Source organism: Halichoerus grypus, chromosome 12 (assembly GCF_964656455.1).
Source record: "Halichoerus grypus chromosome 12, mHalGry1.hap1.1, whole genome shotgun sequence".
In the NCBI taxonomy this organism is placed as follows: domain Eukaryota; kingdom Metazoa; phylum Chordata; class Mammalia; order Carnivora; family Phocidae; genus Halichoerus; species Halichoerus grypus.
Window position 1 is genome coordinate 90,416,356 of NC_135723.1, and position 27,995 is coordinate 90,444,350.

Sequence of the window (27,995 nt, forward strand, 5' to 3'; positions counted from 1 at the left end):
CACACCCAACGTTATGTCATTTGCATATTAAGCCATTACCATTTTCCAAAACAAAAGAGGACAGAAATCAAACCAAAAAGGTGTATAAAACAAACATGTAAAAAAAAAAAAAAAAAAGCAGACAAAAGACCAGAACCTGATGATGTGTTTGATGAGAAGGATGATGATGGAAGGCAAAAAGGTACTTTCTGGCTATGAGCTCAGGGACTGGGTTAAAAAGGCAGAAAATGGCACTGAAAGACAAGAAAGCCCAGAACTGATTCTGCTCCTTAACAACAGCATGGATTTAGATGAATCACTGATGTTCTCTGTCCTCATCTGTTCCATCAGGGTTACATCAGATGACAGGCAAGGTCCCCAGAAGCTCTACTATTTAATGATTCTAGACATCGAGATTTATCTAACATGGCCAAAGTTTCATGGGTGTATAACACCCAGACGCAGCACGGTGCAATAGAAAAGGTAGCGGGTCTTTGCTGTCAGTCTGACTCTGAATCTGAATCACCACTTACAAGCTGTGAAGCGTTAGACAAGTTGCTTACCCTCTCTGGGCCTGTGCTTTCTCAAATACAAAGTAAGATAAATACAATTTAGTGCAGAGTTGTTTTGAAGCTGAAATGAGGAGTGCCTATCATATCATAGTGCCTGACTCAAAATTAGTGGGTTCCCTACCTCCCTCTTTCCTGAGTTAAAGTAGCAGGAAGCCCTGATGAGTTATTCTTTCCTGAAGAAAGGGAAAAAATAATTTATAATTGTGTAACTGCATGAAAATATTACTTAAATGACCTTACTGCAGCTTCCACCAGCCTATGATAAATTTAATGTGTGAAACCTTTTTTTTTTAGCATTTATTTTTTATACACATTCAGCACCTACTATGTGCTACTCCTTGTTCCAAGCAAAAGGGATACAGTAGAGAACAGCACAGGTCAGGTCCCTGCCCTCCTGAAACTTATACTCTGGTAGATGTCTTCCAGAACAGTTTTAGAAATAATATTCGAGAGAGCACAGGCAGTAATTTCTCTGACATCAGTCATAACAACATTTTTCTAGATATGTCTCCTGAGGCAAAGGAAACAAAAGTGAAAATAAACTATTAGGACAACATCAAGATCAAAAGATTTTGCACAGCAAGGGAATCAATGAAATTAAGACAACTTACTGAATGGCAGAAGATATTTGCAAATGACATATCCAATGAACGGTTAGTATCCAAAATATATAAAAAACTTCTACAACTGAATGCCAAAACCCAAATAATCTGTAAAAAATGAGAAGACATGAACAGACAGTTCTCCAAAGAAGACATCCAGATGGCCAACAGACACCTGAAAAGATGGGCAACATCACTCACCATCCGGAAATGCAAATCAAAACCACAATGAGATTATCACCTCACACCTGTCAGAATGGCTAAAATCAAAAACACAAGAAACAACAAGTGTTGGTGATGATGTGGAGAAAAAGGAACATTCGTGCACTGTTGGTGGGAATGCAAACTGGTGTGGCCACTCTGGAAAACAGTATGGAGGTTCCTCAAAAAGTTAAAAATAGAACTACCCTAAGATTCAGTAATTGCACTACTGGGTATTTACTCAAAAAATACAAAAACACTAATTCAAAAGGATATATACACCCCTATGTTTACTGCAACCTGATTTATAATAGCCAAATTATGGAAGCGGCACAAGTGTCCATCCAACTGATGAGTGGATGAAGAAGATATGGTACAGATACACAACAGAATATTATTCAGCCATTAAAAAGAATGAAATCTTGCTATTTGCAATGATGTACATGGATCTAGAGTACAATGCTAAGCAAAATAAGTCAGAGAAAGACAAATACCATATGATTTCACTCATATGTGCAATTTAAGAAACAAAACAAACAAAGGGAAAAAGAAGAGGCAAACCAAGAAACAAACTCTTGACTATAGAAAACAAACTGGTTACCAGAGGGGAGGGGAGGGGGGGATGGGGGAAATAGGTAAAGGGGAATAAGAGTCCACTTGTCGTGATGAGTCCTGAGGAATATACAGAATTCCTAAATCCCTGTATTATACTCTGAAAACTAATATAACACTGTATGTCACTGGAATTAAAACTTTTAAAAAAGAAGAAATCATGCTCTAGAAAGTGTCTTCCATTTGGGAGTCACCTTTGCACACGGTGTTGGGCTTACCTAGTGCTGTGAAATACGGAACTCATTCTGGCTAATCCCATTTTCAATTAATTATATACCGTAATTTCTGATACAGAAACAAATGACAGAATGTTTACCCACTTGAAATATTTTTACCACCATTTTTCAAGGTGAAAGCCTGACCAAACTTATAACCTTCATTACATATTACCAGATCAGAAAATGTAAAAAGTCAACTATCTGCTGGACCAGGTCAAAAGAAGTCCTCACTTAATGTCTTCACCAAATACCCTGAAGGCTCCTTCTGAATCATGTCCCCACTTTGTCCTATTTATTCCAAACTTTTCAACACTTTCCGTATCCATCTAGCCCTACCACCACCCACCGCCTAATCCCTCTCTTATTTTTTCCTCCTCATTCATTAGACTGCAGTTTCTCTCACCCACTGGAGAGAAGCAGAACAGACTGTGTACACGTGTATGCACGCATGCATGCGTGTATGTGTGTGTGGTCTCTCTGAGTTTCATACTAGCACAGCAATTCTTGATTCTGGCTGATACTGAAATCTTTTACGGAACATCTTAATTTTCAAAGCTACTGAGGCTGAGACAGTTGTGGATTATGCCTGGGTACTGGGATTTTTAGAAGTTCTCACAGGAAATTCTAATTTGCAGCCCAGGTTGAGAACCACTGTGGTAGAGCATGGGGACTTCTTCAATTCCTTTTCTTTTCCATGCTCTATTTATGCTGAATATTTTGGTTCTCTGACTGGCTGAAAAATAAATTAACTTGAAAACTGTGTATCTCTGAGTTCTTTCAGTTTTGGAAATGTCTCACTGGATGGATATGGCCGCTAATTTTCATTAGATCTGTATAGTTGTCTTCAGACATGTAATTATTATAAAGTTGGCCCATACATTCATATACTGATCCCACATCATGCCTTCCAAATACACACTGCAACCAGCAGATTTCTGTGATCTGAAAAGGGCAGCCTGAATCCTAGATGTGCCATCTGCAGGTCTAACCCGCATCTGGCCACCCTACCGTTGGGGGCAATCATGTCCATAGACAACTCCATCAGAGACTGAAGAGCTTCGTCCGTGAAATGAGTCCTTTCTGACTATCAGCAGCAAGCCAGCCAATCCTTCTGATTTCTGGAGGTATTTTTTTCCCTATTTTCATTTACTGTGGGCTTCATGTTCATTTTTTTTCTGAGTTTCTCCTTATATTTAATCTGGACAGTATGGATTTTCCAGTCCCATATTTATTTGCAAGAGCTGCCATGCCCCATACCACAGAGCGGATCGCTTCAACAGCAGGAATTTACTTTCTCAGAGTTCTAGAGGCTAGAAGTCTAAGATCAACTGTCAGCAGGGTTCATTTATTCTGAGGTGGGTCCTGTTGGCTTGTCGATGGCCATCTTCTCGCTATGTGTTCATATGGTCTTCCCCCTGCATGTATCTGGGTCCTAATCTCCTTTCTTTATATGCCAGATTGGCCTGGGACCCACTCATACAACTTCATTTCACTTCAATGACCTCTTTAAAAGCCTTATCTCCAAACACAGTCACATTCTGAGGTACTAAGGGTTAGAACGTCAACATTTGAATGGGGGGGTGGTGGTGGTTTAACACCATTCAGCCCATAACACCCATGAAATAAGAGTGTAAGACCTCCTTGTCTTCCCTCAGCTGGGATCCTATTTCTATGAAACCATAGCCATGCTATTTGTTTTTGGTTCCCTTTCTCTGGCAGGAGAGCAGAGTGTACCTTTCTGGGAATGAATAGAAAGACAGCTCTACATGATTTGAAAATTCCATGATGAATGTAGTTGGTAAAAAAGCTAACAACAACAAAATAATATATATATATATATATAAAGGCTGAAAGAAGCGGAAGAAATATAGGACCTATCAATTTATGCAGTGGAGAAAAGAAAAATGTAAAATAATGTAGCTGACTTCATGAAAACTATGTTTTTGGATAATCTAGGAGAGACCTGATTTTAGATTTTCTGCCTCATGATCTTCATAAATTTGTTCCTACTTGTCAGGATGCAGTCCCAGTTTAAGGCTTGGAATATACAGTCACCATACAACTGTCTTAATTGGCCTGTTCTGCTAAGTTGTTTATTTGTGCGAGGAGACTGTTCCAATCCCCGCCCCCACGCCCCATCTGTGCGGAGGACTCTAATTTGAACTCATCAATTGCCTGCTTAAAAGCACTGGTGTGATGCTCAACATACAGGGCTTGTTCAATCCCTTTCTTAAGGTAATTCACCTAAGATTTCCTTCCAGAAAATTCGAGTTTCCACATCTGAAGATCCTGCGTGAGTCCATCAACATTTGCACCTGAAAACTGTGGTATAATGACAGGAACCTACCTTGAGGTTTGGGCTTAGTCAGCTTGCCACAGGGCTTGGAGATGGTGACTGTCTTCTGGCAGTCGGCGTTGTGGAGGGCTCGCTTCAGACTTCCAGTTCTGGTCTTCAAGGCGGTATTCAGGTCGCATTCTCCCCAGGCCTGGAACTGGTATTTGCACTCCGCTAAAGGCAGGGTAGGACCAAACAGAAATCTCTGAGTTCCTCTAGTAGTGCCATAAAGGTAGACACACTTCTGTTTTTACCTTTTTGTAGTGAGATCTTTGTAGAGTCCCATGCAGTTGAAAGAAATCATATGGAGAGATCCCTATATCCTTCATCCTATTTCCCCTCAATTGTGATTATCTTGCATAACCAGAGTTCCTGAGCACAACCAGGAAATGAACAGGGATACATCCCACAGAAGTGATTCAGGTTCTGCCAATTTCACACGCACTCATTTGTGTGTATGCGTGCGCGTGCGCATTCAGTTCTGTGCGGCAGCGTCGTGTCTGTAGATATGAGTGAACGCCGACACCATTCATGTGCAAAAGAGCTCCAACACGACAGTCCTTTGGGTTAACCCTGTCACAGCCTTAGCCAAGGCACCTTCCTCCCTTCCCATCTGCTTGAGCCCTGGCCATCACTCATCTCCTTTCCATCTCTATAATCTTTGTCATTTTAAGAATGTTATATAGGGACACCTGGGTGGCTCAGTCATTAAGTATCTGCCTTCGGCTCAGGTCATGATCCCAGGGTCCTGGGATCGAGCCCCACGTTGGGCTCTCTGCTCAGTGGGAAGCCTGTTTCTCCCTCTCCCACTCCCCGTGCTTGTGTTCCCTCTCTCGCTATGTCTCTTCTCTGTCAAATAAATAAATAAAATCTTAAAAGAATGTTATATAAATGGAATCATGCATACAGTATGTAATCTTTAGAGATTAGCATTTTTTTTTCACTTAGCATAATTTCCTAAAGGTCCATCCACTTGTGTGTTTCAACAATCAGTTCCTCTTTATTGTTGAGTCATATTCCATGGTAGGTATGGATCACGGATTGCTTAACCGCGTTCACCAGTTGAGGGATACCTGGGTTGTTTCCAGCTCTTGGCTGTTACAAGTAAAGCTGCTATCTGCTGTTCGTGTACAAATTGTTAGAGGAACTAAGTTTTCGTTTCTCTAGGATAAATGGCCAAGAATGAAACCACTGTATTATATGGTAAACAGATGTTTATTCTTATTAAAAAAAAAAATACAAAAAAAACCCTGCCATACTCCTTTTTAATGTGGCTGTACCATTTTACATTTCCATCAGCAAGGTATGAGTGATCTAATGTCTCTACCTCCTCTCTAGCATTTGGGATTGTCATTTTAGCCCTTCTGATAGGGATGTGGTATACAGTGACAGCTCACTGGTTTTTATTTCCATTTCCCTAACAGGGAACAGATGGTCACCGTCTTTTTGAGTGTTTATTTGTTACCTGTATCTCATCTATGGTAAAATATTCGTCCATGTCTTTCACCCACTTCCTAATTGGATTCTTACTTTTGAGAGTTCTTTATATATTCTAGGCATTCACTCTTTAAGACACACTTTTAAAAACTTTTTGTAGGTGGGTCTTTAGGGAGCCCATATATAATTTAAGACCAAATATATCTGAATTTCACCATGCGCTTATAGAACTTACTACCATTCATAAAAAGTACCCCAAAGGTTATAGAGAATGAAAAAGATACAGTGTGTATATTCATTGTCCTTCTTTACTGGCTTATAGGTCAGAATACATTTCTGCCAAGAATAAGAACATTTGGGGCATTGCGTACCACCATGGCCAAGAAAGACAAAAAGTCTGGAATGTGGAAAAAACAGGTAATCCGGGTGTTCAATAGTGGGTTTCAAAGTTGGAAGTGTTGAAGGACTCCTTCCCAGACAGGCAGAGGAGGCCAGCAGGAGAATGACAATAGTCAGCGAGAGAAAAGTCTATGAAAAGTGACTATAAGCAGCCTTGCTGGATTTGATAAGTAAATCTATTAACCAGTGTGGATGGTGGGGAAAGATCAAAAGAGAGGGGGGGCCTGAAAGTCCCAGAAAGACGTCTGGAGAAGGAGGAGAATAAATAAGAGAAGGGGGAAGGAAGAAAAAAGGAATGAGAACTAGAAGAAGGAGAGAGAGGAGAGAAGATAGATCAATGCACACTTAGGAGGGATCAAGGGTATATTATGTCCTGAAGCGTACGACAGTGGTTCTCGATCTAAGACTATTTTGACCCCAGGGATCATCTGGCAATATCTGGAGACATTGTTAGTTGTCACAGTTGGTGGAGATGGGGAGTGCTACCAGAAACCAGTGGAGAGAAGCCAGAGATGCTGCTAAATATCCTACAGTGCACAGAACAATATCCTACATTGCTCTCCCCAACAAAAAACTACATGGCCCCAAATGGCAGTAGCACCAAAGTTGAAAAACCTGGGGGGTAAGGCAAGATACCTGGTTATTTGCAATCTGATAAAATCAACTTATTTAAAATAAATGGTAGTCAAGCTCAAAAAGATAATTGGTGGAAGAATGCAATAATTATCCCAGAGTGGAAGATTAAATTAACAGGACAGTAGCAGTGGGACTTACCTCCAAATTGCTTTTTCCAGTTGCAGGGGATCTTACATCTCTGGGTCTTCATGGTTTGCTTACACTCGGCTCCGGTCCGGGTGCCCTCCCGGGTGCCCAGGCCACAGTCCCCACTGGTGGGCACGCACACACTCCACTGCCATTCCCCACAGTCAGACTTCTTCACTTTTTTTTCTGGAAAGAAGAAAGGAACCACAGTCAACCTCTGGGAAACCCTGATTCCTATAACAAAGTTCATGCCAGGGCACTGTAATTGTGGGGTCTGTGCTTTTGACCTCTGTCTTCACTGTCCAGTGAATCATAGCACCTTGACATGTTAGCCAAATGACTGAGTCGGTGAATGATCAAGAGAAGGGAGAAGGCAAACTGAAGGAGACAGAACTCATATTAATTTAACTCTATGTGCTAGGGACTGTGTAAGGGATCTAATGACATCCCCTTTTAGAAGCAAACACTTCTGTTAAAGATGTTCAAAAACAGTGAAACATGAAAAATAAGGCAATGTTCTTTTAGAAGTAATGGTTGTCAGATTAGCATTTCATTGCAAGTCAATGTTCCTTTCTCTGTCTTGGAGATGGAATAACATAAGCTAAATGTGGTGGATCACAGACATAAACGGACTCCCAGCTCCACAGCCTACTATTTATGACATGGGAGTGACATAGAAAAGCGGCTGTATCGCTCTGAGCTTCAGTTTCCCCCTTTGTTAATATGAGACAAAACAAAATTTCCCTGCAGGACTCTTTTTTGAGGAAGAGACTCAACATAAGTAAAACACCTGCTTGCTCATCAGTGTTCTGTACATAGTAGCTACTAATATGATCATTATGTTAATAATCATCATCTATATTTTAGGACTTATGGTGGGGGGATCAGGGGGATGTCACTTAGGTTCTTCTAAGGAAGGAACAAAGGAAAGGAGAGAGGGAGGGAGGGAGGGAGAGAGGGAGGGAGGGAGGGAGGACAAAAATCAGGCAGTTTGGATTAGATGGACATTAATCCATGAACAGTCTTGCCTTCATAACCCTACAGCTTACCTGGCTTCTCTTTCTTCCCTGCTTCAGCAGTGTCCACAGCTGCCAAGATGAAAATGAATGCCAGGAAGGCAGCTGCAAATTTTCGACGCGGCTGCACGTACTGTTGGGACTGCATTCTAGGAATAAACAGAGAAACAGAAGAAGGTGGTGTCAGCCTAAGTCAGAGAGGAAGGCTGGTGGAACTCCTTAATGAAGGGCGCCATTTTCCATTTCTGGAATAGATTTTCGGAAGATTTCTATCAGTGCTCTTGGGCAGAATTCTTTCTTTTCTCTCCAACAGCCACTGAAGTAAGTGTTCTTCTGCAATTAGTCAGGTATTCACTAAACAAAAATACAACGGTTCTCCATTTAAGAACTTCACACACAATCACTTGCTAAGTATGACTCAAGAATTACGGAAGCAAAAGAATTTTCATGGCATGTTTTTGAATGGACTCCTGCAGTTGATCTTGCTGGTGGGGACACATGGTAATGTCAGTAACTATGGTCATCTCTGTAACTCCTGACACTTCCTAGCAACAACCCTGGTGTTGTAGTCCACATGGATAATTTGAATGGACACAGTTAATGGATTATCTGTGCCAGTGTATGGTTTGCCTTTATCTTTAGATGTGTCATAATAACCAACATCTCTGACTTTGTTTCCCATGATCATGATTATTTTATCATCACTGTTCCATTATTCACTGGTCCACCAAAGAGGGAAGCACAAGACAGAAGTTGAACTGGCACACTTTGATTTATATCAAATACATGTGTATGCTCACATAAAATCTAAAAATCTTCTCAATTCTAGTATATAATAAAGAGATTACACTCACTCATAATTTGAAATTCTCCACATTTGATATGAATCAAAAATCCCAGAATAACATTAGAAAGACTCCCTTGGAACTTGAAGTCGCTCATGACAACTAACTGTCAACATGGTTACCCATGGTCATTAGCTCTGAGGATTTTTTTTTCCCAGAAGAGTGACTTTACATTCCCTTGAGTGTGAATAAAACCTCTCTCACAATAAAACCTCTCTCTCTCTCACACACACACATTCTGTTCTATAATTTCTCTTGTTCAAAATCATCTATGAAGTGACATCCTTGTCAGTAAATTTGTCTCCCTTTCTATGTCATGGGAGTGCCATTCTTTATTAGTGGTTTTTTTTTTTTTTCAATTGATGACTTTGGATTCCATGGTATAAATGAAGCCTATTTTGTTTACTAATTAAAATGAATATTTTGGTCATTTGGTCCTTTCATGGATTCTTAAGTCCTAACTAGCTACTCACCATCTCCATCACTTTCTAAAATCTAATACCGGATGCTTTGTTAATCCTCCTAATGCTAAATTTTTGTAACTGTACCTCACTGATGGTCACACAGAAACGTTCCTGTTGATTCTGAGACTTTTCCCGTGCCTTTCCTTGGGCATGAATGATATGAGGAGCCAGTCTAGACTTCCTGGCTGGCAAGACTTCTTAGAGTTGACCACCCTGGTGCCTCTATACTGCTATACATTCTCATATATTTGAACATCACGTAAAATTATTAGGGGTAAAGTGAATCAAAGTGGAGGTCTTGTGTTGTTTTCTCCAAAGGCTGTCTGAAAACCTACGCTCAGTGACTAACCACTTTAGAGGCAGAGAGTTTTCATTTGAGTTCTTTTTTTTTAAGGATTTATTTATTTATTTGAGAGACTGAGAGCCTGCATACAAGTGTGCAAGTGGGGGGAGGGGCAGAGGAAGAGAATCTTCAAGCAGACTCCCCGCTGAGCACAGAGCCCAGTGCGGGGCCCAATCTCAGGACCCATGAGATCATGACCTGAGCCAAAACCAAGAGTCAGATGCTCAACTGGCTGAGCCTTCCAGGCGCCCTCATTTGAGTTTTCTTAAAGGGTAAATTAACTTTTAAATTCAAAACTTTTAATGTATTTCCTTCCAACGTAGAATTTGCCTGTGTGTTTAACAATTACCTATGAACACCTGAAGCATTTACATTGTGATTTAGAGTCCTTTGAGAATTCAGAAGTTCCCAGTGAGAAAGCACAGCTCATGAGTGAACTTTCTGACCACACAATGGGCTGATCCTTGTAATGCCCTTGGAGCCCCTCTGAAGAACCTTGGCCATCTAGGCAGGCACAGTTATTAATAGAAAGGTGCTGTCACTGGCTAATTTTAACCTCAGCATTTCTAGTTTTACATTGCTAAGTTCTTACTTTTATATTTATTTTCAAAAAGCTTCTCTTACTCAAGTTAAATTCACTTATAATTTCAAGGGAAAAAAACCTCACCCAGACCAGAATGTCCTAAGGATACACTTGTTTTGAGTCATGGGATTATCTTACCCATAGTAGGAGCTGACAGGAAGGAGAGAGAGGAAGTGGATGAAAGTTGGAGAGTTAGAATGGAAACGCGCCCTCTCTGCTTCTGATATTAATTCAGAACAATTCAGAGCCTGAAGAAGTGGATGAACGGTGCATTTCAGTTGTAGATGCACTGAGGAAAAATGCACCCTAGTCCCCGTGCACAGAAAGTCGCCTGTGTACCATGTGCCATCAGCAATGGGGTTGAGTTGGAGTATATCTTTCTCCTTCTCACCTCCTTCTCCCATTCCTCCTGCTTTGCTTGCTATCCTGCTTGAGCCTATATTTTGATAGCTTCGATTTTTCTGGCTGGCGAAAACGAACAAAGATTATTTAAGAGAGTAAGGGGTTTTAGGAAAGGGAGGATTAAAATTATCCCCAAATTCAAGTGTTCCCAAACAATGCCCAATTAGCACGCTGATGCCTCTGTTGCTGTAGTAAATACTTGAGTAATTAGTACTTGTGTAGCTAACAGTTCCCCTGCTTGTGGTATTTGCATAGCTGATTGTTTATTTGTCCTCAGCATCAAGTAAAGGCAGAAGTTCTCTCTGTAAATAGTTTAACCCTGTCCGCTCTCCAGGGGCGTGCTAGATGAACAGAGGCAAGGACCTTCATCATGGCTAATTTTTTGCACTGAAGGAAATAAAACAGGGGAAGACGACGACTTGCTAAATCGGCTGTTCTTCTGAATCATTTCCTTATCTTCACCTCCTCTTACTGCCATTCTTCGTTTTGCTTGCCCTGACAGATTGAATTTCATCGGGTTGAACGGTCAACTGGAAAACTGCCATAGATGGATCGTGATGTCTGGAAATTCCTGTTGAGTTCATCTCAATCACTAATAAGTCTAAAGCTCAGAGATTAAAGGAAATTGAAGTTAAAGAAACTAACTCAATGGAAAAGCATTAGTTTACTAAATCCTTGTCCCTTCCCTGGAGAAAAAGCTGAGGAGAAGGAAAAAGAGAGCTCCCCTTCCTTTAGCATTTTAATAGGATCTAGAATTTTAAAAGGCAATCAGCCTCTGGGGTAAACACAAGACAAGGATGCTGGAATCGAATTGGCCCCTTAGCGATCTGTTCGGAAGGACAAACATGGGACCCTGAGACAGAAGCCTTGGCTCAAACTTCAGCTCCACCACCTAATTTGGGGGATGTCCTCAGGCAAACCACAACCATTGGCACTTCTGTTTTGACATCTGCAAAGTGGGAGTGATTATAACAACTACTTGAGAGGCTTGCTGTGAAAATGAAGATGTAGACATACAGCCAATCCAGAATATGAAGAAATGTATTATTAGTTGCTGAATAAAGTTAATTCATCCTTACACTCATCTTACTTACTACAAGGAAATACTTCTCTTCAGTTTTTTAAATTGAGGTATATTGACATATAGCATTATATGAGTTTTAGGTGTCCAGCATACCGATTCAATATTTGTATTACAAAACGATAATATTGCTTTTTACTGAGAAATAACAGGCATCATGCTTTGAACTATCTAATATTATTCAAAAGCAAAACACAAAACAATGAAACAGTAAAAGAGAGAGAGGGATGATTTGACTGTCAGCTAAAGACTTGTTCAGCATTATCAGGGCATAAATTCATTCTGCCCTTTGACTTCTTAGGTTAAAATAAACTCAAGGCCCTTTAACCCCAGTATTTTTCTGAAGTTCATGGAAGTCAAGAGGTTCCATGTTGAGAATTAGGGAACATGTCAATGCAATTTAATTTGTATGAAATGGGGGGAAACAAATCTCACTTTAAACTGTACTTCATGCCCTCTGGTTGGAAAAACCATTCCAATCCCCTCTTCCTGTTTTAAATACCTAGGCCAGGGCCCCAGCCCATAGTAGCTGCTCAGTAAACCTTTTGCTAGTGAAAAATATCACCAAAACATGATCTCAAACAGAGGAATTAATATGCATGCTCAACTGATTTCTCCATCCTTTGTCTAAGCCAGGGGATATGAAATTTACTGAAGAACTTGGGCTAGAAACCACAGCCAGAATCTAAAGCAGAGTCATAGGTAATCAGTGTATACATAGTTACATACTCAGAGTCATCAGTGAGTGATGTGTAATGTTTCTGTACCATGTATTACACATCACTAGGCCTTTCTAGGCTTTTTGTGATCTATTTGCCCAAACTCCTGGGAAATAGTTTTTTACCTTTTTTATTGTAAAATAAAACACGAGGTATAGAAAACCACACAAAGCAAACATATAACTTAGTGAATGATAAGATAAATTAATTTTCCACTCATATCCAAAGGCTTTACCATGTTCCCCATCCCCATTATAGCCCTGTACCTCCAATACTAATAGGCAGTAATTACTTCTTTGCACTTCTTGAGGCTTCGATTCGAGTGAGCTTCCTTAGACACATCTAATTTTAAAAAATGATGTCTTTTAAATTGCTTTTATTACATAGGATTATCCTCCAGCCCCTTTTTTTCCCTTTTCTTGCTTTTCACTTTTTACAAGAACCAGGCCATTTAATCAGCAGTATCCCACATTCTGGATTTTGATGATTGCAAATTCACGATGAATTTCAACATTCCTTTGTTCAGCTGCAAATTGGCAGCTGGATGCAGAGGCTTAATCTGACTCAGGTGTTACCCGTTTGGCGAGACTGTAAGTGGCACTGTGCTGTTTCACCAGGAGCCGCATAATATTTGTGTTTGGCTCTTCTGTGATGGTAACAGCAATGGGTAGTACTCAGTGATTACTGGTGGACTAGTATGGACTGAATATTTGCATCCCCCCAAAACTCGTATGTTGAAGCCCTACCGCTCCTCATCCGCATGGTACTAGGAGGTGGGGCCTTTGGGAGGGAATAAGGATCCAATGAGGTCATGAGGGTAGAGCCCTCAGGAATGGGATCTGTGCCCTTATAAGAGTCCTAGGAGAGTTTTCTTCCTGTCTCTACTCTCTGTGTGAGGTTACAATGAAAAGCTGGCAGTCTGTGACCCAGAACCCAGTGATCCTGGCACCCTGATCTTGGACTTGCAGCCTCCAGAGCTGTGAGAAATAATAATAAAAATAATAAAAAATCTATCCTGAGTGTTGCTTTAAACCTTGTCCTTAGGTTGTAGTTTTGTTATCTATAAAGCTGCCCCGTCTGTATTTATGTGAGGATTCAGGAAGAGTCCAAAAATATCCTGATACCTCCTTCCTCCCCACATTAGCACATTATTTCATTAAACATTTCTGGGACACCTACCTTATGCCAGCCATTGAGCTATATTCTCAGGATACAACAATGACCAGTGATAAGTTTTTGGTTGTTCTCACGAAGCTTGCACTCCAACAAAGTTTATACTGTCAAATAGCCAATTATGGTTCACTATATTCTGATAAGAACTACAAAATGTCATGAAGTATAAGGGAAGGACAACTATTCTGCATTTCTCTTTCTTAAAGGTAAACCAAAGACAGGGATTCAGTTAAGGCCAAAGATTTAATTTCCTTTAAGTTCCCCATAAAGCAAACAAAACCACTGAAGGTCAGAAATTCTGTTACAGGGGCGCCTGGGTGGCTCAGTCGTTAAGTGTCTGCCTTCGGCTCAGGTCATGATCCCAGGGTCCTGGGATCAAGCCCCACGTCGGGCTCCCTGCTCCGCGGGAAGCCTGCTTCTCCCTCTCCCCTCCTCCTGCTTGTGTTCCCTCTCTCGCTGTGTCTCTCTCTGTCAAATAAATAAAATATTAAAAAAAAAAAAAAAAAGAAATTCTGTTACAGAGCATTAACTGTTAATCATGTTCTAGATGACTGCAGTCATAGAATTAAATGTCTATGTTCTTTTATCAGAAGTGACTTTAATTTAGAATGAGGGAGATCGGTCAGCTCGTATTAGTCAGGAAGATATTCGTTTAGTTAACAAGCATTTATTGTATTATGTGCAAGGAGCTGTTTTAAGTACTTTATAAATGTTATGTTAATATTAACTAATACTTGAAGTATCACAAATGGTGTATCCATTTACTCAATTATTCAAAAATTCTGTGTATGTAAGAGTTGCATCCTTCATAGCATAGGCTGGTCTAGGCAGTGGTGACAAGGAGTTGAGGAACATGGACCAGAGTGTTGACCCCGTGGTGCTTACACTTAGTGGGCAAAGTCAGAAGATAACACAGAAGCAGATAGGCAAGTAAATAAGGTAATTTCTGACTGTGGTAAATTTTATGACTAAAATAAAAAGGTGACGTGATAAACTGAGTCGAAGAGGACTAGTTAGGTAGGGTGGTTATAGATGACTGAGAAGGAGCCAGAAGAATATGGTATCTCTTACTGATAAATATTTTGCATCAAGGCCCCTAGTTATCATTTTCACTACTCATTATTGTCTTCTGAGATGGAATAGTATTAATAAGCTTTTATAATTCTTCTGGAATTCAATAATTAGCCATCTGATCCTCTTCACTGATCTTGTTCTCTCCACTCTGCTACAGTCTCTGGGTCCACTTATGGTTTGACCAACAATCAACCATTTCTCACTCCTATTGACTTACTAGTAAGCAGCCCAGTCAAACCTGAAATCTTACCAGCATATAATCTGTATGAATATCTCATATTTCAAAAAATAAAACCAACCAAATCATTGTTTTAAGAAATGTTTACCTTTCCCAAGAAAAATAATGACCACTGTTTATTTAATTTAAACATGATATCCCAGAGTGTTCTTTTCTCCTGTTTTCTGACTTGGTAATATAGCAGGAAACCCATTTTGACTAAAACCACGTAGCCTTCTCACCTATGACCCTTATTAATCTTTACAGGGATGTGTAGGTTTCTTGAAAATGGGTTTCTACTTCAAATTCAACTCTAAATACACAAAAACATTCAGGGATGAGAAAGGAAAAAAAATCAATAAACTGAAGCAAGTATTCAATGGAAATCGATTTGGTTACGCTTCATAATACGACAGTGATGTGAAGGCATGCTTACTCAACTATTTTCTGGAGCCACATGAGTTCAAAAGCGACTTGGGTTAGTTGTATGATTCCTTCACTGCTTTCATTTGTTATAATCAAAAGCAACTGGAGATCGACTTTTAGAGTTTTAGAATATTCTAGTTTCCTCTTAATCCTTTTCGTATCTGCCTGCTGCAATCTGATACAGAGGAATAAGTAAGTCAGCCCTCAGTTAGAATCCCCGCTCTGGCTAGGTAATGAAGCCCTACATTTAATTTCTCTGGAACTTATTTTCTTTAGCTGGAGTCATGGCTATAAAGCCTGTCTCACCATGTTTTGAGGTGAGAGAGGATGCATGAAAAGTTAGCACCACACTACCTGGCACAGGGCAGACCCACAGAGCCTTCTGTCAGGAGACTTTCTTAACTTCTGTTGCAGCCCCCTTTCCCCTTCATCCTTAACGGTATTAGGACAACAAATTGGCATTTGGGGTGGGATTTCCTAGAATAGAAGGTAAACCACTGAATTGCCACTGGGCAAAAATGGCAATCCAATTCTCCTCCTCACAGCTGACTGTACTATCTTGTAATTTACCTTCTAGCACGAAGTGGCCTTTTCTTGCTTCCTTCTGATCTATACTCCCGTAAAGCCAAGGTGTAGACAGAATATCTAGAACATTTGCAAATCTTTCTTTCTCACAGGAATTCCTTTCACTTCTGCTCTCCCTCCTGCACCCAATCCATGTGTCTTTAGCCAGAAAGAAGGACTTCTAATTCTCTAAACTCAAAAACACTGTTTCAGTCAACTGATCCTTTGCTCCAGCCATCCCACACAACTAGTTCTTTCCCACATCTCTCTACCTAGCAAACTCTTATCACCTCCCAAGGTTTGCCATAAGAGATTTAACCTTCAACAAAGCCTTTGTCAAGGCAACATTGTCCTCTTTATCTTGGGAGCTCACTGTGCCATGTCCAATCCTTAGGCTCTGCTCACTTGCAAACCCTGAACGTAAAAGTGGCATATTACTGACTCTATAAACCGAAGCATATAAAACTGAAAAATATGAGCCCACTACACCATTATATTTAGTAACCACCACTTTGCAAGGCCCCTTTGATTTTTCTTTTGTTACCATTACTAGCAATTGACTCTCTCTTACAATTATTCCTTTCTTAAAAAACAAAACAAAAAGATACATTCTAATTGTAACGCACAAAGCACGTAGAGAATTAAAAAAACTGTAGTCACTGAGCAGTCAATGGATTTTCCTCAGGTTCCTGGCTAGCTAGTTGACTCACTCCCACACACCAGCCAGGAAGTAAATGCTCATCTTTAGAAAACTGCCAATGATACAAGCCATGACCCTTTTGAGGTCCTATTAGAACGACTGACAGAATATCCTCTAACGCTGAAGTTCTATCAAAAGTCTTAACATCAGGGGTGCCTAGGTGGCTCAGTCAGTTTAAGCGTCCGATTCTTGATCTCAGGGCAGTGAGTTCGAGCCCAGCATTGGGCTCCACGCTGGGTGTGGAGCCTCCTTAACAAAAAAAAAAAGCCTTAACATCTAGTATAACTTTCAGTGTGCGCATGTGTGATTGAGACTATGTTTGTGTATTTGTGTATATAATTGTGTGTGTACACAAACTATGCATTTTCCTCCAGGAATCCATAAACCTTTTAAGGGACAGGACACTATCGTTTCCTTACGTTCATTTATAAAGCTTAGAACAGTGTTTGACAGAGAGATGTCACTGATACATTTGTTAAATGAATGAAGAGAATCACATAAATAAGAAAAAAATAGCCCGGTGTCCAGTAGGATAACTCACGCCACTTCCTAAAATGGCACCAATTTCACACATGGATGGTTCCCTCACCTGGCTTTACATTTTCCTTGGCACAAATCCATGTTGGCTGCGTTACGTCTTTATTTGTGTTTGCTAATTGTCTTCTCTCCCAAGACAGCAGACCTCTGGAGAAGAGCAGTAGGTCCTGGCCACTGAGATCATACTAAGGCTGGGCTGGGGAAACACCCAGAAATGTAAAGACATCCCAGGGGATGTGCTGCGCACTGGGTGTTATCTAGGTGCAATAGTAACAAAAACACATTTGAATTCATGTGTTCCTTAAACAGCTCAAGACCCTTGATTTTGGAGTAGTTTATTATTCTTTAGTTAAGTCAGCTTTCTCCACCTTGCTTGTGAAATGCGGAGTATTCATTAGAGGTAGTTGACTTCTAAAGTTACAAAGGGTCAGCTAGACAAATACACCATTGTAAATTTATCTTTCCACATTATACCTGTACTTAATAATGGTGATTTCTTCTGTCTCCTACATTTGAGAGAGATTTGTTTCTACAGGGGGGATTTAGTGGTTTTTGGTTTTTTTTTTAAAGATTTTATTTATTCATTTGAGATAGAAAGAGAGAGCACGAGCAGGGAGCAGGAAGGAGGGGAGAGGCAGGCTCCCCACTGAGCAGGGAGCCCAACATGGGGCCAATCCCAGGACCCTGGGATCAGGACCTTAGCTGTTGGCAGAAGCTTAAGCGACTGAGCCACCCAGGCACCCTGGGAATTTAGTGTTTTAATTTTATTTTTCCTTATTTATACGTTCCCTTTATTTTCAGTAACTTTTCTTCAAGTCTAAAATCATCATATTGATTTATTCTCGAATGGTTTGATCATTCCTAAAGTCTCACATAAATAGGCATTATGTTTATAACGAAAGCTGTTACTAAATCAGCCCTTCATTTTGGCCTTGTTAAGCTGTCTTATTTAAATACTAAGCCTTGAAAAGAATGTGTCCCAAGCACATACATGCATAACTTCAGGTGTACTCTGCTCACAGCAGAGAACTAAATTCAACAGCGTTCCACCTTTGATTTTAACTAAGTGCATATCAATTAGATTGATAAAGTAGGGCATTCAATTTAATTTTGCATAACTCAATGCAAATACAGGGAACTTTCAGGCCAAAATATTTTTATGGCATGGTGGCACCTGCTGAAGAAGTGTGATATTTTAGGATATTTTTGTTAGATATCTATTTGCCAATTTTTTAGAGCACCTGCTAAGGGCCGGGTCTCTGCTGGGCATGGGAATATGAGAAATGAACACGATACAGCCCTTCCTCAAAAAAGTTCTAACTGGGAGAAAAGAGAGATAAGTATGATGATTCACTGTGGTAAATAATATGGAAAAATTATACACACAGTGCTATCTGAGGGCATAGGCCGAAGTAATAATTTTGCTTAGCAAGACTGAATGAGGTAGAGGGTTGGAGCATTTTTGTCTGTTTTTTGAAAAAAAAAAAAAAATAGTTGAAGTCTTCTTAGAAAGGAGGCAAAGAAGGGAACTTCAGGCAGAAGAAACCACATAAGCAAATGTGTGAAGATGTTTGTAATATCTGCAGGGGTGAAAAGTGATTAGAATATAGAGTATACGGTAGCAGGTAGCAATGGATGGACCTCAAGAGGAGGAAGAGGAAATGAGTACATCCTGGAGCTGTGAGAGAGGAACATAGACAGAGTCACTCAGTAGTCTGGAGAAGAGAAGCAAGGGAAGATCACAGAGTGAGGAAAGGCTGCTTGTTGTACAAACATGGCTGAGACTGTAGGTCACTGCCAAGGGGTCAACCACCACACTCAGCAGTCCATCCAGATACTCTTTATGTGATTACTCTTTGGGCTGTGTTTTTTTGTTGTTGTTTATCAATTTCCAGATGTTTTAGGGACTTCATTTTGGGAGGTTTATTACAAAGGTACTATAATTGGGAGTCAAGAATAAGATCTAAGACTCAAAAACCACACACACACACACACACCACACACACACACACACACACACACACACACACACACACACACACACACACACACACACACACACACACACACACACCCTTCTGATTTTCTTTAGGAAAAAGAATCACTGGGCTAAAGCAGTGATTTTTTTACAGCACTGGGGTTTCCACAGAGAGGCATCAAAGGCTGGTGCAAGGTGTTAAGGGCATCCTGAGCAGGTCAGCTGAAGCTTCCCATGTCCCTCACATTTATCTCCGCTTTGGCTAGAGCAGCTCTTCTTTCACGACTTTCCTCATTGGTTTCTTTGTAAGTTTCAGTAGTCAAAAATGAAAAATGAATTTAATCGTCACCTGTCTAGCCAATCTCATGTCTATACTGGAGGGGATATGCCAATAATTTGTTTAAAAAGCAGAACTGAACTGAACAGATGTCTCAAGTATGGTGATGGAAATATTAAATATATTTTGAGTATTCAAAATACCTTGCTTGTGGTATTAAGAGGAATTTATGTAATTCCTGTATGTAAAAATAGAAATTTCACAAGTGTATGTTTCAACTATTCCATACTTTACAAGAATTTGACAGGATTTTATCCTCTTATCAAAGATCAAACACATAGTCTAACAAGTATGATAATTATGAGGATGATATAACAGGAAAGTCATATGGCAATAAAAATTTTCTTTTAATACTATGGAAAGAGAAGAGGCTTTGGAGTCAGCAAGATTTCCTCCACATTGACTCCATTGTTTATTATATCAGTGATCTGGACAAAGTAGTCAATCTTTTACACTCAATATCCTCCTTTATGGAAACTTACTATGTAGGCTTACGATCTGTTTGAAGATGACAATGAGATAACAGATATAAAGTGACAGGCCCCTTAGGTTCTCCAAAAGCGGTAGCTCTGGTGGTTCTCAGAGGAAGACAGTGGGAGTGGAAGAGAGTGTATCTTATGAAAGGATACCAGGGACAGCTTAATAAACAGGGTGGCAATACGATCTTTTAAGATGGTTTGGATTCCGATAAGTAAATCTGGAACAAGAGCATTCCAGTGAGAGAAATAAAATTAGCTAAAGTTTTAGGTGGGAAACCAAGAGACCAATTTAAGTAAATAGTTCAATTTACAAGCTATAGTTTACTGTAGTTTTGTAGTAAAAAAGAAGAAAGTGTAGTGTAGCTAAGCTGGAGTCACAGCAGGCAGAGATTTGAAATCCTAATTATTATCAGTAAATATTTAGGGACCACCTGTTACATGCAAGATAATAGGCTATGTTATAAGGGAGACACAGATGTGAATTATACCTGATCTCGTGAACCCTACAAGATTATTAACTCATTATAGAGACCAAGGCAATAAAAGTATATACCATATTTTGTGTGAGATACAAAAATGCTATAACTAAAAGCAAATGTGTTTATGATAAAAGAAGAATGTCTAATGTTCTTCCAAAATCTCTTCTGAATAGTTGAAAGGACACTTCTCAATTTGGGGCTGTAAAAATCAAAAGAAAGTCATCTGTATTAATGAACTGAGTTAATTTCTCAATAGTATTAACAAGTCATAAACAAATGCCCCATGTGGCCTGAAAACATACTCATTCAGCCTAGCTCAGCAAAGCAACCACATGTTCTTTTGACCTTGATCTGAGCAGTGGTTTCATGGACAAACCCATATGCAGAGATTTCTTGCAACTTTCATGTTACTTAAAAAAAAAAAAAAGAGTATAAAGTCTCCTTAGGTTAAATAAAAAAGCAATATCCACAAAGCAATCAAAGACAGTTCATTCCAACCTTACACAACTCTCCCAGAGAATAAGAAGAATAAAGAATATCCATTAACTGATATTATGTGGCCATATAACCTTCATGTCAAGACCAGACCAGGAAAATGAGGAAGTAAAAGAGCAGGCCCTTCTTATGAACAGAAATGAAAAAATTCCTAAACAATGTACCACCAAAATCAACCAGGAATTATGCTGGGTTTGTTCCCAAAAATGCAAGGTGGGTTTAACAGTCAAAAATCAAGCATCAGCCACATAGCAGATTTAGAAGAAAAAAAAAAGTGTAAATCTCAGTTTCAAGTAAAAAGGTATTTCCATCAAGATCACTACCATGTTTTCATACTCTTCTCAACGGGTCAGTACAGCTTTATTAACTACTGAGTTCAGATGGGATCTCTAAGAGCTGGTGGCTTTATTTGTCCACATGAAGTGACTCAATTAAAAACATAACCAACAAAATAGCATGCAGATTTTCATGTTCACTAATATACCACTAAGCGAATGAAGATTATCCAACAATATTGTATATTTTGGGGAGGTAAAGAATAAATATCGTATGGCTGTGTTGAGACAGAGAATTCTCAGGGCAGCATTTAGCACCAACTCAGAGAAGAAGCTCTTCTACATTTGCCAAAAGTCAAACACCTAATGAAAGTGCCCACCTGGGAAGTGAGACTTGAAGAGGGACTTAAATTTGTTGATCGGTCTGTCACAGACTATTAAATCCGTACCAGAAAAGGAACTGATTATTACTTTTGATTGCAAAGAATTTACGGAAAATCTTTATCCAGTAAATCTTAATTGTACCTCAAAGGCTGTACCGGGTTTCTCAACTCAAGAACCTAGAATTACCCAAGAGCCTGCAAGGAGCAGGATTCTATTCACAATTCAATGGAATTATCCCAAAAAGCTACCAGGACTAACAAGTGAGTTCAGTAATGTTGCAGGATACCAGATCAATATACAAATACCAATTATATAACTATATATTTGCAAAATATGTATCTACTAAAGGATGTTTATCTAGACTATATAAAAAAAATTACAACTCAGTAACAATAAGAAAATCCAATAAAAATATGGGCAAAAGAACCGAACACTTTTCAAAGAAGATATACAAATGGCAAATAACCACATGAAAGATGTTCAATGTTATTGGGAAAACCTCAATGTGATACCCCTACATACTCCCTCAAGTGACTTAAAGACTGACCATAGCAAGTGTTGGAAAATGTTGAGTAATTTTAACTCTCTTAATCTTCTGATTACAAGCACGTTGGAAGTCATTTTGGCAGTTTCTTAAGAATTCAAACATATCTACCATACAAACCAACGACTCTACATTGGTCATTCTCCCAAGAGACATGAAAACTTAGGGCTACACAAAGACTTATACACAAATATTCATAGAAGCTTACTTATTTCTAATAGCCAAACTGGAAACAACCCAAATGTCCATCAACAAGTAAACTGGTAAATAAACTGTGGCATAACCATATGTTATCCTACTAAGCATAAACAAAGAAAAAATAATTGATACATGCAACATGTATGAATTTCAAAATTGTGCTGAGTAAAGGAAGTTATTCAAAAAAATAATATGTACTGTACAATTCTATTTTCATAAAATTCTAGAAAATGCAAATTTATATAGTGACAAAAAACAGATCATTACTTAGATATGGAATCTGGGGGCATTGGGAAGACCATGAGAGAAAGATTACAAAGAGGCATCAGGAAATTTTTGGAAGTGATGGACATATTAATTATCTTGATTGTGTTGATAATTTTGCAAGTATATACATAAATCAGAAGTCATCAAATGAATACATTAAATGTGCAGTTTGTGGTATATCAGTTAAATTCAATAAAGCTTTAAAACTGCACATGCCAAAGAATTGTGAAATAGGGCATAATTAAGAGAAACTGCAGTCAACAGAAATAGATTCCAAGGGGTACATGGGGGGGCTCAGTTGGTTAAGCAGCCGACTCTTGATTTCGACTCAGGTCATTCTCTTGGGGTCATGAGATTGGGCCCTGCATTAGGCTCTGTGCTCACTGGGGAGTTTGCTTGGGATTCTTCCCCTCTCCCTCTCCGTCTGCCCCCCCCCGCTCACACTCTTTCTTTCTCTCTCTCTCAAATAAGTAAATCTTAAAAAAAAAAAAAAAAGATTCCAAGATGACATAATGTTGGAATTAACTGAGAAGAGCACTGTAGATATAAATACTGTCAATGGTTCCATGAAAAGATAGAAACACCACAATAATAAATGAGGAATCTTAGCAGAAAAATGAAAACTGTAAAAAAGGATCAAATGGACATTACAGAACTGAAAAAATACATATGCAATGTTTCCTGGATGGGTTAATGAAAGATTAGATACAGCAGAAGAGAGATTCACTGAACTTGAAAATAGATCAATAGAAATGATCTGAACTCAAAACTTGAGGTATTAAAAAAAAAAAAAATTAGTGCTTCAGTGTCCCGGGAGGCAGCATTAAACAGTCTACCGCGCTCCAGGGAAGGAGCCCCAGAAGTAGGGAAGAGAAAGAATGTGGCACCACAAGTATTTGAAGAAATAATCATTGAAAACTTCTATAGTTTGATTAAAACATCAACCCACAGAACTAAGCTCAGCAAACCCCAAGCATGATAAAAATAAATATACCTCACATAGGCACTTCATATTCAATCTATTGAAAACAAAATTTAAAGAGACGAACAAAACAAAAAACCTTCCAAGCAACTACGGAGGGAGGTACATGATGCCAACTAGAACAACAAGGATGACATTTTCTGATTTAAACACAGGAAGCAAAAGACAGTGGAAGAACATCTGACAGAAGAAAAAAAAAATCACAAACTGTAATTATATTTCAAAACTGAGGGCAAATAAATACATTCTCAGGAAAAAAGCTGCAAGAATTAGATGCTGGCAAGTTTTCTTTATAATGAATTCTAAATGCAGTTGTTCAAATTGAAGGGAATAGTCTATGTATGTATGTATTATAGATGTTAAAATGTATGTAATAAGTAATTATAGCCATATATATTTTATATATGTAACATGTTATAAATATCATATATTGTAAATAAATTGTTGTAGGGTTTACAGCACATGTGGAAGTAAAATGTATGACAACAATTAAATAAAAATGAAGGAAATGCAATTATACTGTTTTAAGGACTTTTGCATTTTACATAAAGTGATAAAATGTTCATTTTAAATAGAAAGTTATGTGTCAAAGATACAGATTTTGATTAACCCAAAATAATCAGGAAAGGAGAAACAAAGGAAAAAAGAACAGATGGGATAAAAAGAAATAGCAAGATAGTATATATTTAAACCCACACAAATAATTGCATTAAGTACAAATACACTAAATATATTGACCCAAACACAGAGATTGTCAAACTAGATAAACAAGCAATACTGAACTATACGCTATCTACAAGAGACACATTTTAACTATATATATTTTTAAAAAGGTTGAAAGTAAAAAGATAGGAAAAGATATTCTACCAAATTAGTAATCATAAAAAGGCTGGTGTCTATAGTCATATTAGTCAATATAGACTTGAAGAAAGAGACAATTAAGAGGGACATTTTGTAATTAGAAAATATATATTAATCTATAAGACATACTACCAAATGGATTTGTACCTAACAAAATTTCAAAAAACATGAATTACTCAATCACTCAGAACTATAGAAGGAAATAGATCCAGAATCATAATCTGAGGTTTTAAAAATCTGATTAAGATAATTAGGAAAAAAATTCAGTATAAATGAATTTTACTTGATACCAAAACCTGACAAGGATATTAAGGAAACTGCAGACCAATATTCCTAATGAACATAAACATAAAAATATTTTTTAAATACTAGTAAATCAAATCCATACATCAAATATTTAAAGAGCCAATAAATCATCACCAGTGGTGTTTATTCCAGGATACAAGGTTGTTTTAACAATCAAATGCTCATGTATTTCACTGCATTAACAGGAGACCAGAATAATGGAGAAAAATCATAGGATCATTTCAACATATGCCATAAAAGAATCAAATCCAACACTATTTCTATGTGTAAAATTACGATGCACTAAAGTTTAAAAACTGCTGTAATCATTTTTTTTAATGGGCATAAAACAGTTACCTAAGTATGTTCAGAGATTTTAAGAAAAACTTCCAAAGAAGACTAATTTTGAGTTTCGTCCCAAATAACAGATGAGGTGAGGGAAGGAAGAACACTCAGGCACAGGCCAGCCGATCTGAGTAAGTGTGATATATTCCAGGAATCAACTATTAGTTAAAGACTGCTAGAGCATCAGAGAGAAAAGCTCGGAAATAGAAAAGGAACTGAGAGAAGCCACGTTTCTGGGTGTTTCTTCCTTGTGGAGGACGGCAGTGATGTTTTACCTTAGGACATGTGGAGCTCCAAGGAACCCTCGATCGGCTGTGGCTTCTGAGAGGGCACCCTGTGAGCAGTCAGCACAGTGACTGGAGGACACAGGACTGGAGTCAGGGAGGCTGAGAGAAGGCCGTCTGACCCAGTCCAGGTGAGGCATGACAAAGACTTAAAACTGTGACATTGGAAAAGGAGTGAAGGGAGAAAGAAAAGGTACCAAAGAGCTAATACTGATTGGATTTATCAAATTAACTGAATCTCCTATGGATGAAGAAATCTCGGCCATCTCCCCAATTCTGATCTTAATCCAGAGACAGGTGCCAACGCAGAGAATAGGGGCTCATAGACCCCTTCCTGAGGAATACGGACTATGACCTATTCTAAGGACAGTAGTCTAAGCCTCTGACATGGATTAAATGTGACTGAATTCTCAGCAAATACAATTTAGTTTCTTTTACTATCTTGACTTTTCAGATCAGTCATCAGGGCTTAAAGACGTTAAGTGACTAAGGTTAAGAAGAGATAGGAAAGACCTGTTTGGACATGTTGAGTTTGAAGTGCCGGGAGCACGTCTGAATTGAAATCGATAGGGGTAATTGATCGGGAAGAGAGCTCTGGTCTGATCAAAATGAAAGTGGAATCAACACAGGCTACTTGAATGAGTGGGAAGCCTTGGGGCTGCGCAAAGAGACCAGAGAATAAGAAGACACAGAGTAAGAACTGAAGAGGTACACAAAACGTGAAAACAATTCTAGATTTTATGTAAGTCGGGATAGCAGCAGAAAGGTAAGAGTAACAGGAGTAAGCAAAGGGAGTCGAATCACGGAAACCAAGCAAAGAGGAAGTTTTCAAGAAGTAAAAAATGATGAGCAAAGCCAAAGTCTACAGAGAGGTGGAATTAGCAATAAGAGGTCACTAGGAATGTCACAGAGATACATTTCTGTATAACTGTGAAGTTAAAAAAGCAAATAGCTAACTCAGAAACAATCACTAAGATAACATTAGTTGAGAGACCGTTTCTGGGCCAGTGAATATCCTGTGTCACTTTGCCAAGTTATTATGTTAGAAGAGCCTAATAAATATTCAATGTGACATAATGAAAGGCTTTGAGAACCGATACAATATAATGGAAAAGGCTGTCCAAGAGTCAAGGGACCAAATGCCTGCTAAAGGAGCTGGTGTGACTCAAAAGGATGGCGAAGACAATGACTGCTTTAGAAACAGAATCCGATGAGACCCTGTCAGGTAAATTTGATTAGAGAGAGGACGCTTTTACTCATAAAAGAATAAGAGAAATAAGAGACCCTCCCACTGCTTTTGGTTGTGATTCGAGGAGTCCTAGCACTGGATACTCTGTGTTTTTATAAAGCTCTAAAGATGACATCCATACCCCGCTTCTGAAACCGTTACTGCACAAAGTGCTACCGTAGGGCCACGTGGCATCCACCTCACCTGAGAACATGTTAGAAATGCAGATTCTCAAGCCTCGCCCCAGAACTTCTGAACTAGAATCGACATTTTAACAAGGTCACGATCCCCAGGTGAACTCCTACATAGATGGAAGTTTAATAGACACTTCTTCTGAACCATAATTTCTTCTGAAATAAAAAACTGAGTATTGGGGCGCCTGGGTGGCTCAGTCAGTTAAGCGACTGCCTTTGGCTCAGGTCACGATCATGGGATCCTGGGATGGAGCCCCATGTTCCCAGCTCCCTGCTCAGTGGGGAGCCTGCTTCTCTTTCTCCTCCCCGCTTGTGCTCTCTCTTGCTATCTCTGTTGCTATCTCTGTCTCTCAAATAAATAAAATCTTTTTTAAAAAATTGAGTATTTGCTCTCCTTCCTTCCTTCCTTCCTCCAGCCTCTTCAAGTTTAAAGTAGGTTTTAAAGATATATACATTCTAGAAAGATTAAAAAATAAAAATAAAGAAAAAGGCTGAGGGAAAATAAATGTAGGGAAAGATTAACAGCCACCATGGATTAAAGACTTTGCCCTGTGCTAAGAGCTTTATCTGACTTTTATCCACACAACTTTAGAAGGCAGTCGATATTATTCCAATTATACAGGTGAGAAAATTTAAGTGAGAAAGTTGAGATAACTTGCCCTAGATCACGAAGTCTGAGAAACGGGGTCGGAACCTAGACCAGTTAAAACCAAATTAGTCACGTGCTCTTACCCACAAAGTGAAAATACAAAATGCCTGTTACATACTCTTTATGTGCATGCTAATGATTTACCCTGTATTTGGCTCTACACTTTCTAGAAGCTGATGTGACAGCAGCACATAGGAAGAACATGCACAGAGTTTGTATTTAATTCTTTATTAAAATGTAATTATGTGCAGGGGCGCCTGGGTGGCTCAGTCGTTAAGCGTCTGCCTTCCGCTCAGGTCATGATCCCAGGGTCTGGGATCAAGCCCCGCATCGGGCTCCCTGCTCCGCGGGAAGCCTGCTTCTCCCTCTCCTACTCCCCCTGCTTGTGTTCCCTCTCTCACTGTCTCTCACTGTCAAATAAATAAATAAAATATTAAAAAAAAAATTTAAAAAAATATAATATGTGCAGA

At 39.0% G+C, this 27,995-nt stretch overlaps 1 protein-coding gene across 3 annotated transcripts in view; it reads right to left on the bottom strand.

The window, feature by feature from the left end:
• PTN (pleiotrophin) overlaps positions 1-27,995 on the bottom strand; it is a 486,673-nt gene that overhangs the window by 14,142 nt on the left and 444,536 nt on the right. For all 3 annotated transcript variants that reach the window (XM_078059611.1, XM_036107754.2, XM_036107745.2), the window contains exons 2-4: positions 8,167-8,282; positions 7,130-7,303; positions 4,532-4,693 (exon numbers count right to left, since the gene is read on the bottom strand). In XM_078059611.1, coding sequence (XP_077915737.1) covers positions 4,532-4,693; positions 7,130-7,303; positions 8,167-8,281 — 451 coding nt within the window. In that variant the 5' untranslated portion in view covers position 8,282. The remainder of the gene's footprint in view (positions 1-4,531; positions 4,694-7,129; positions 7,304-8,166; positions 8,283-27,995) is intronic.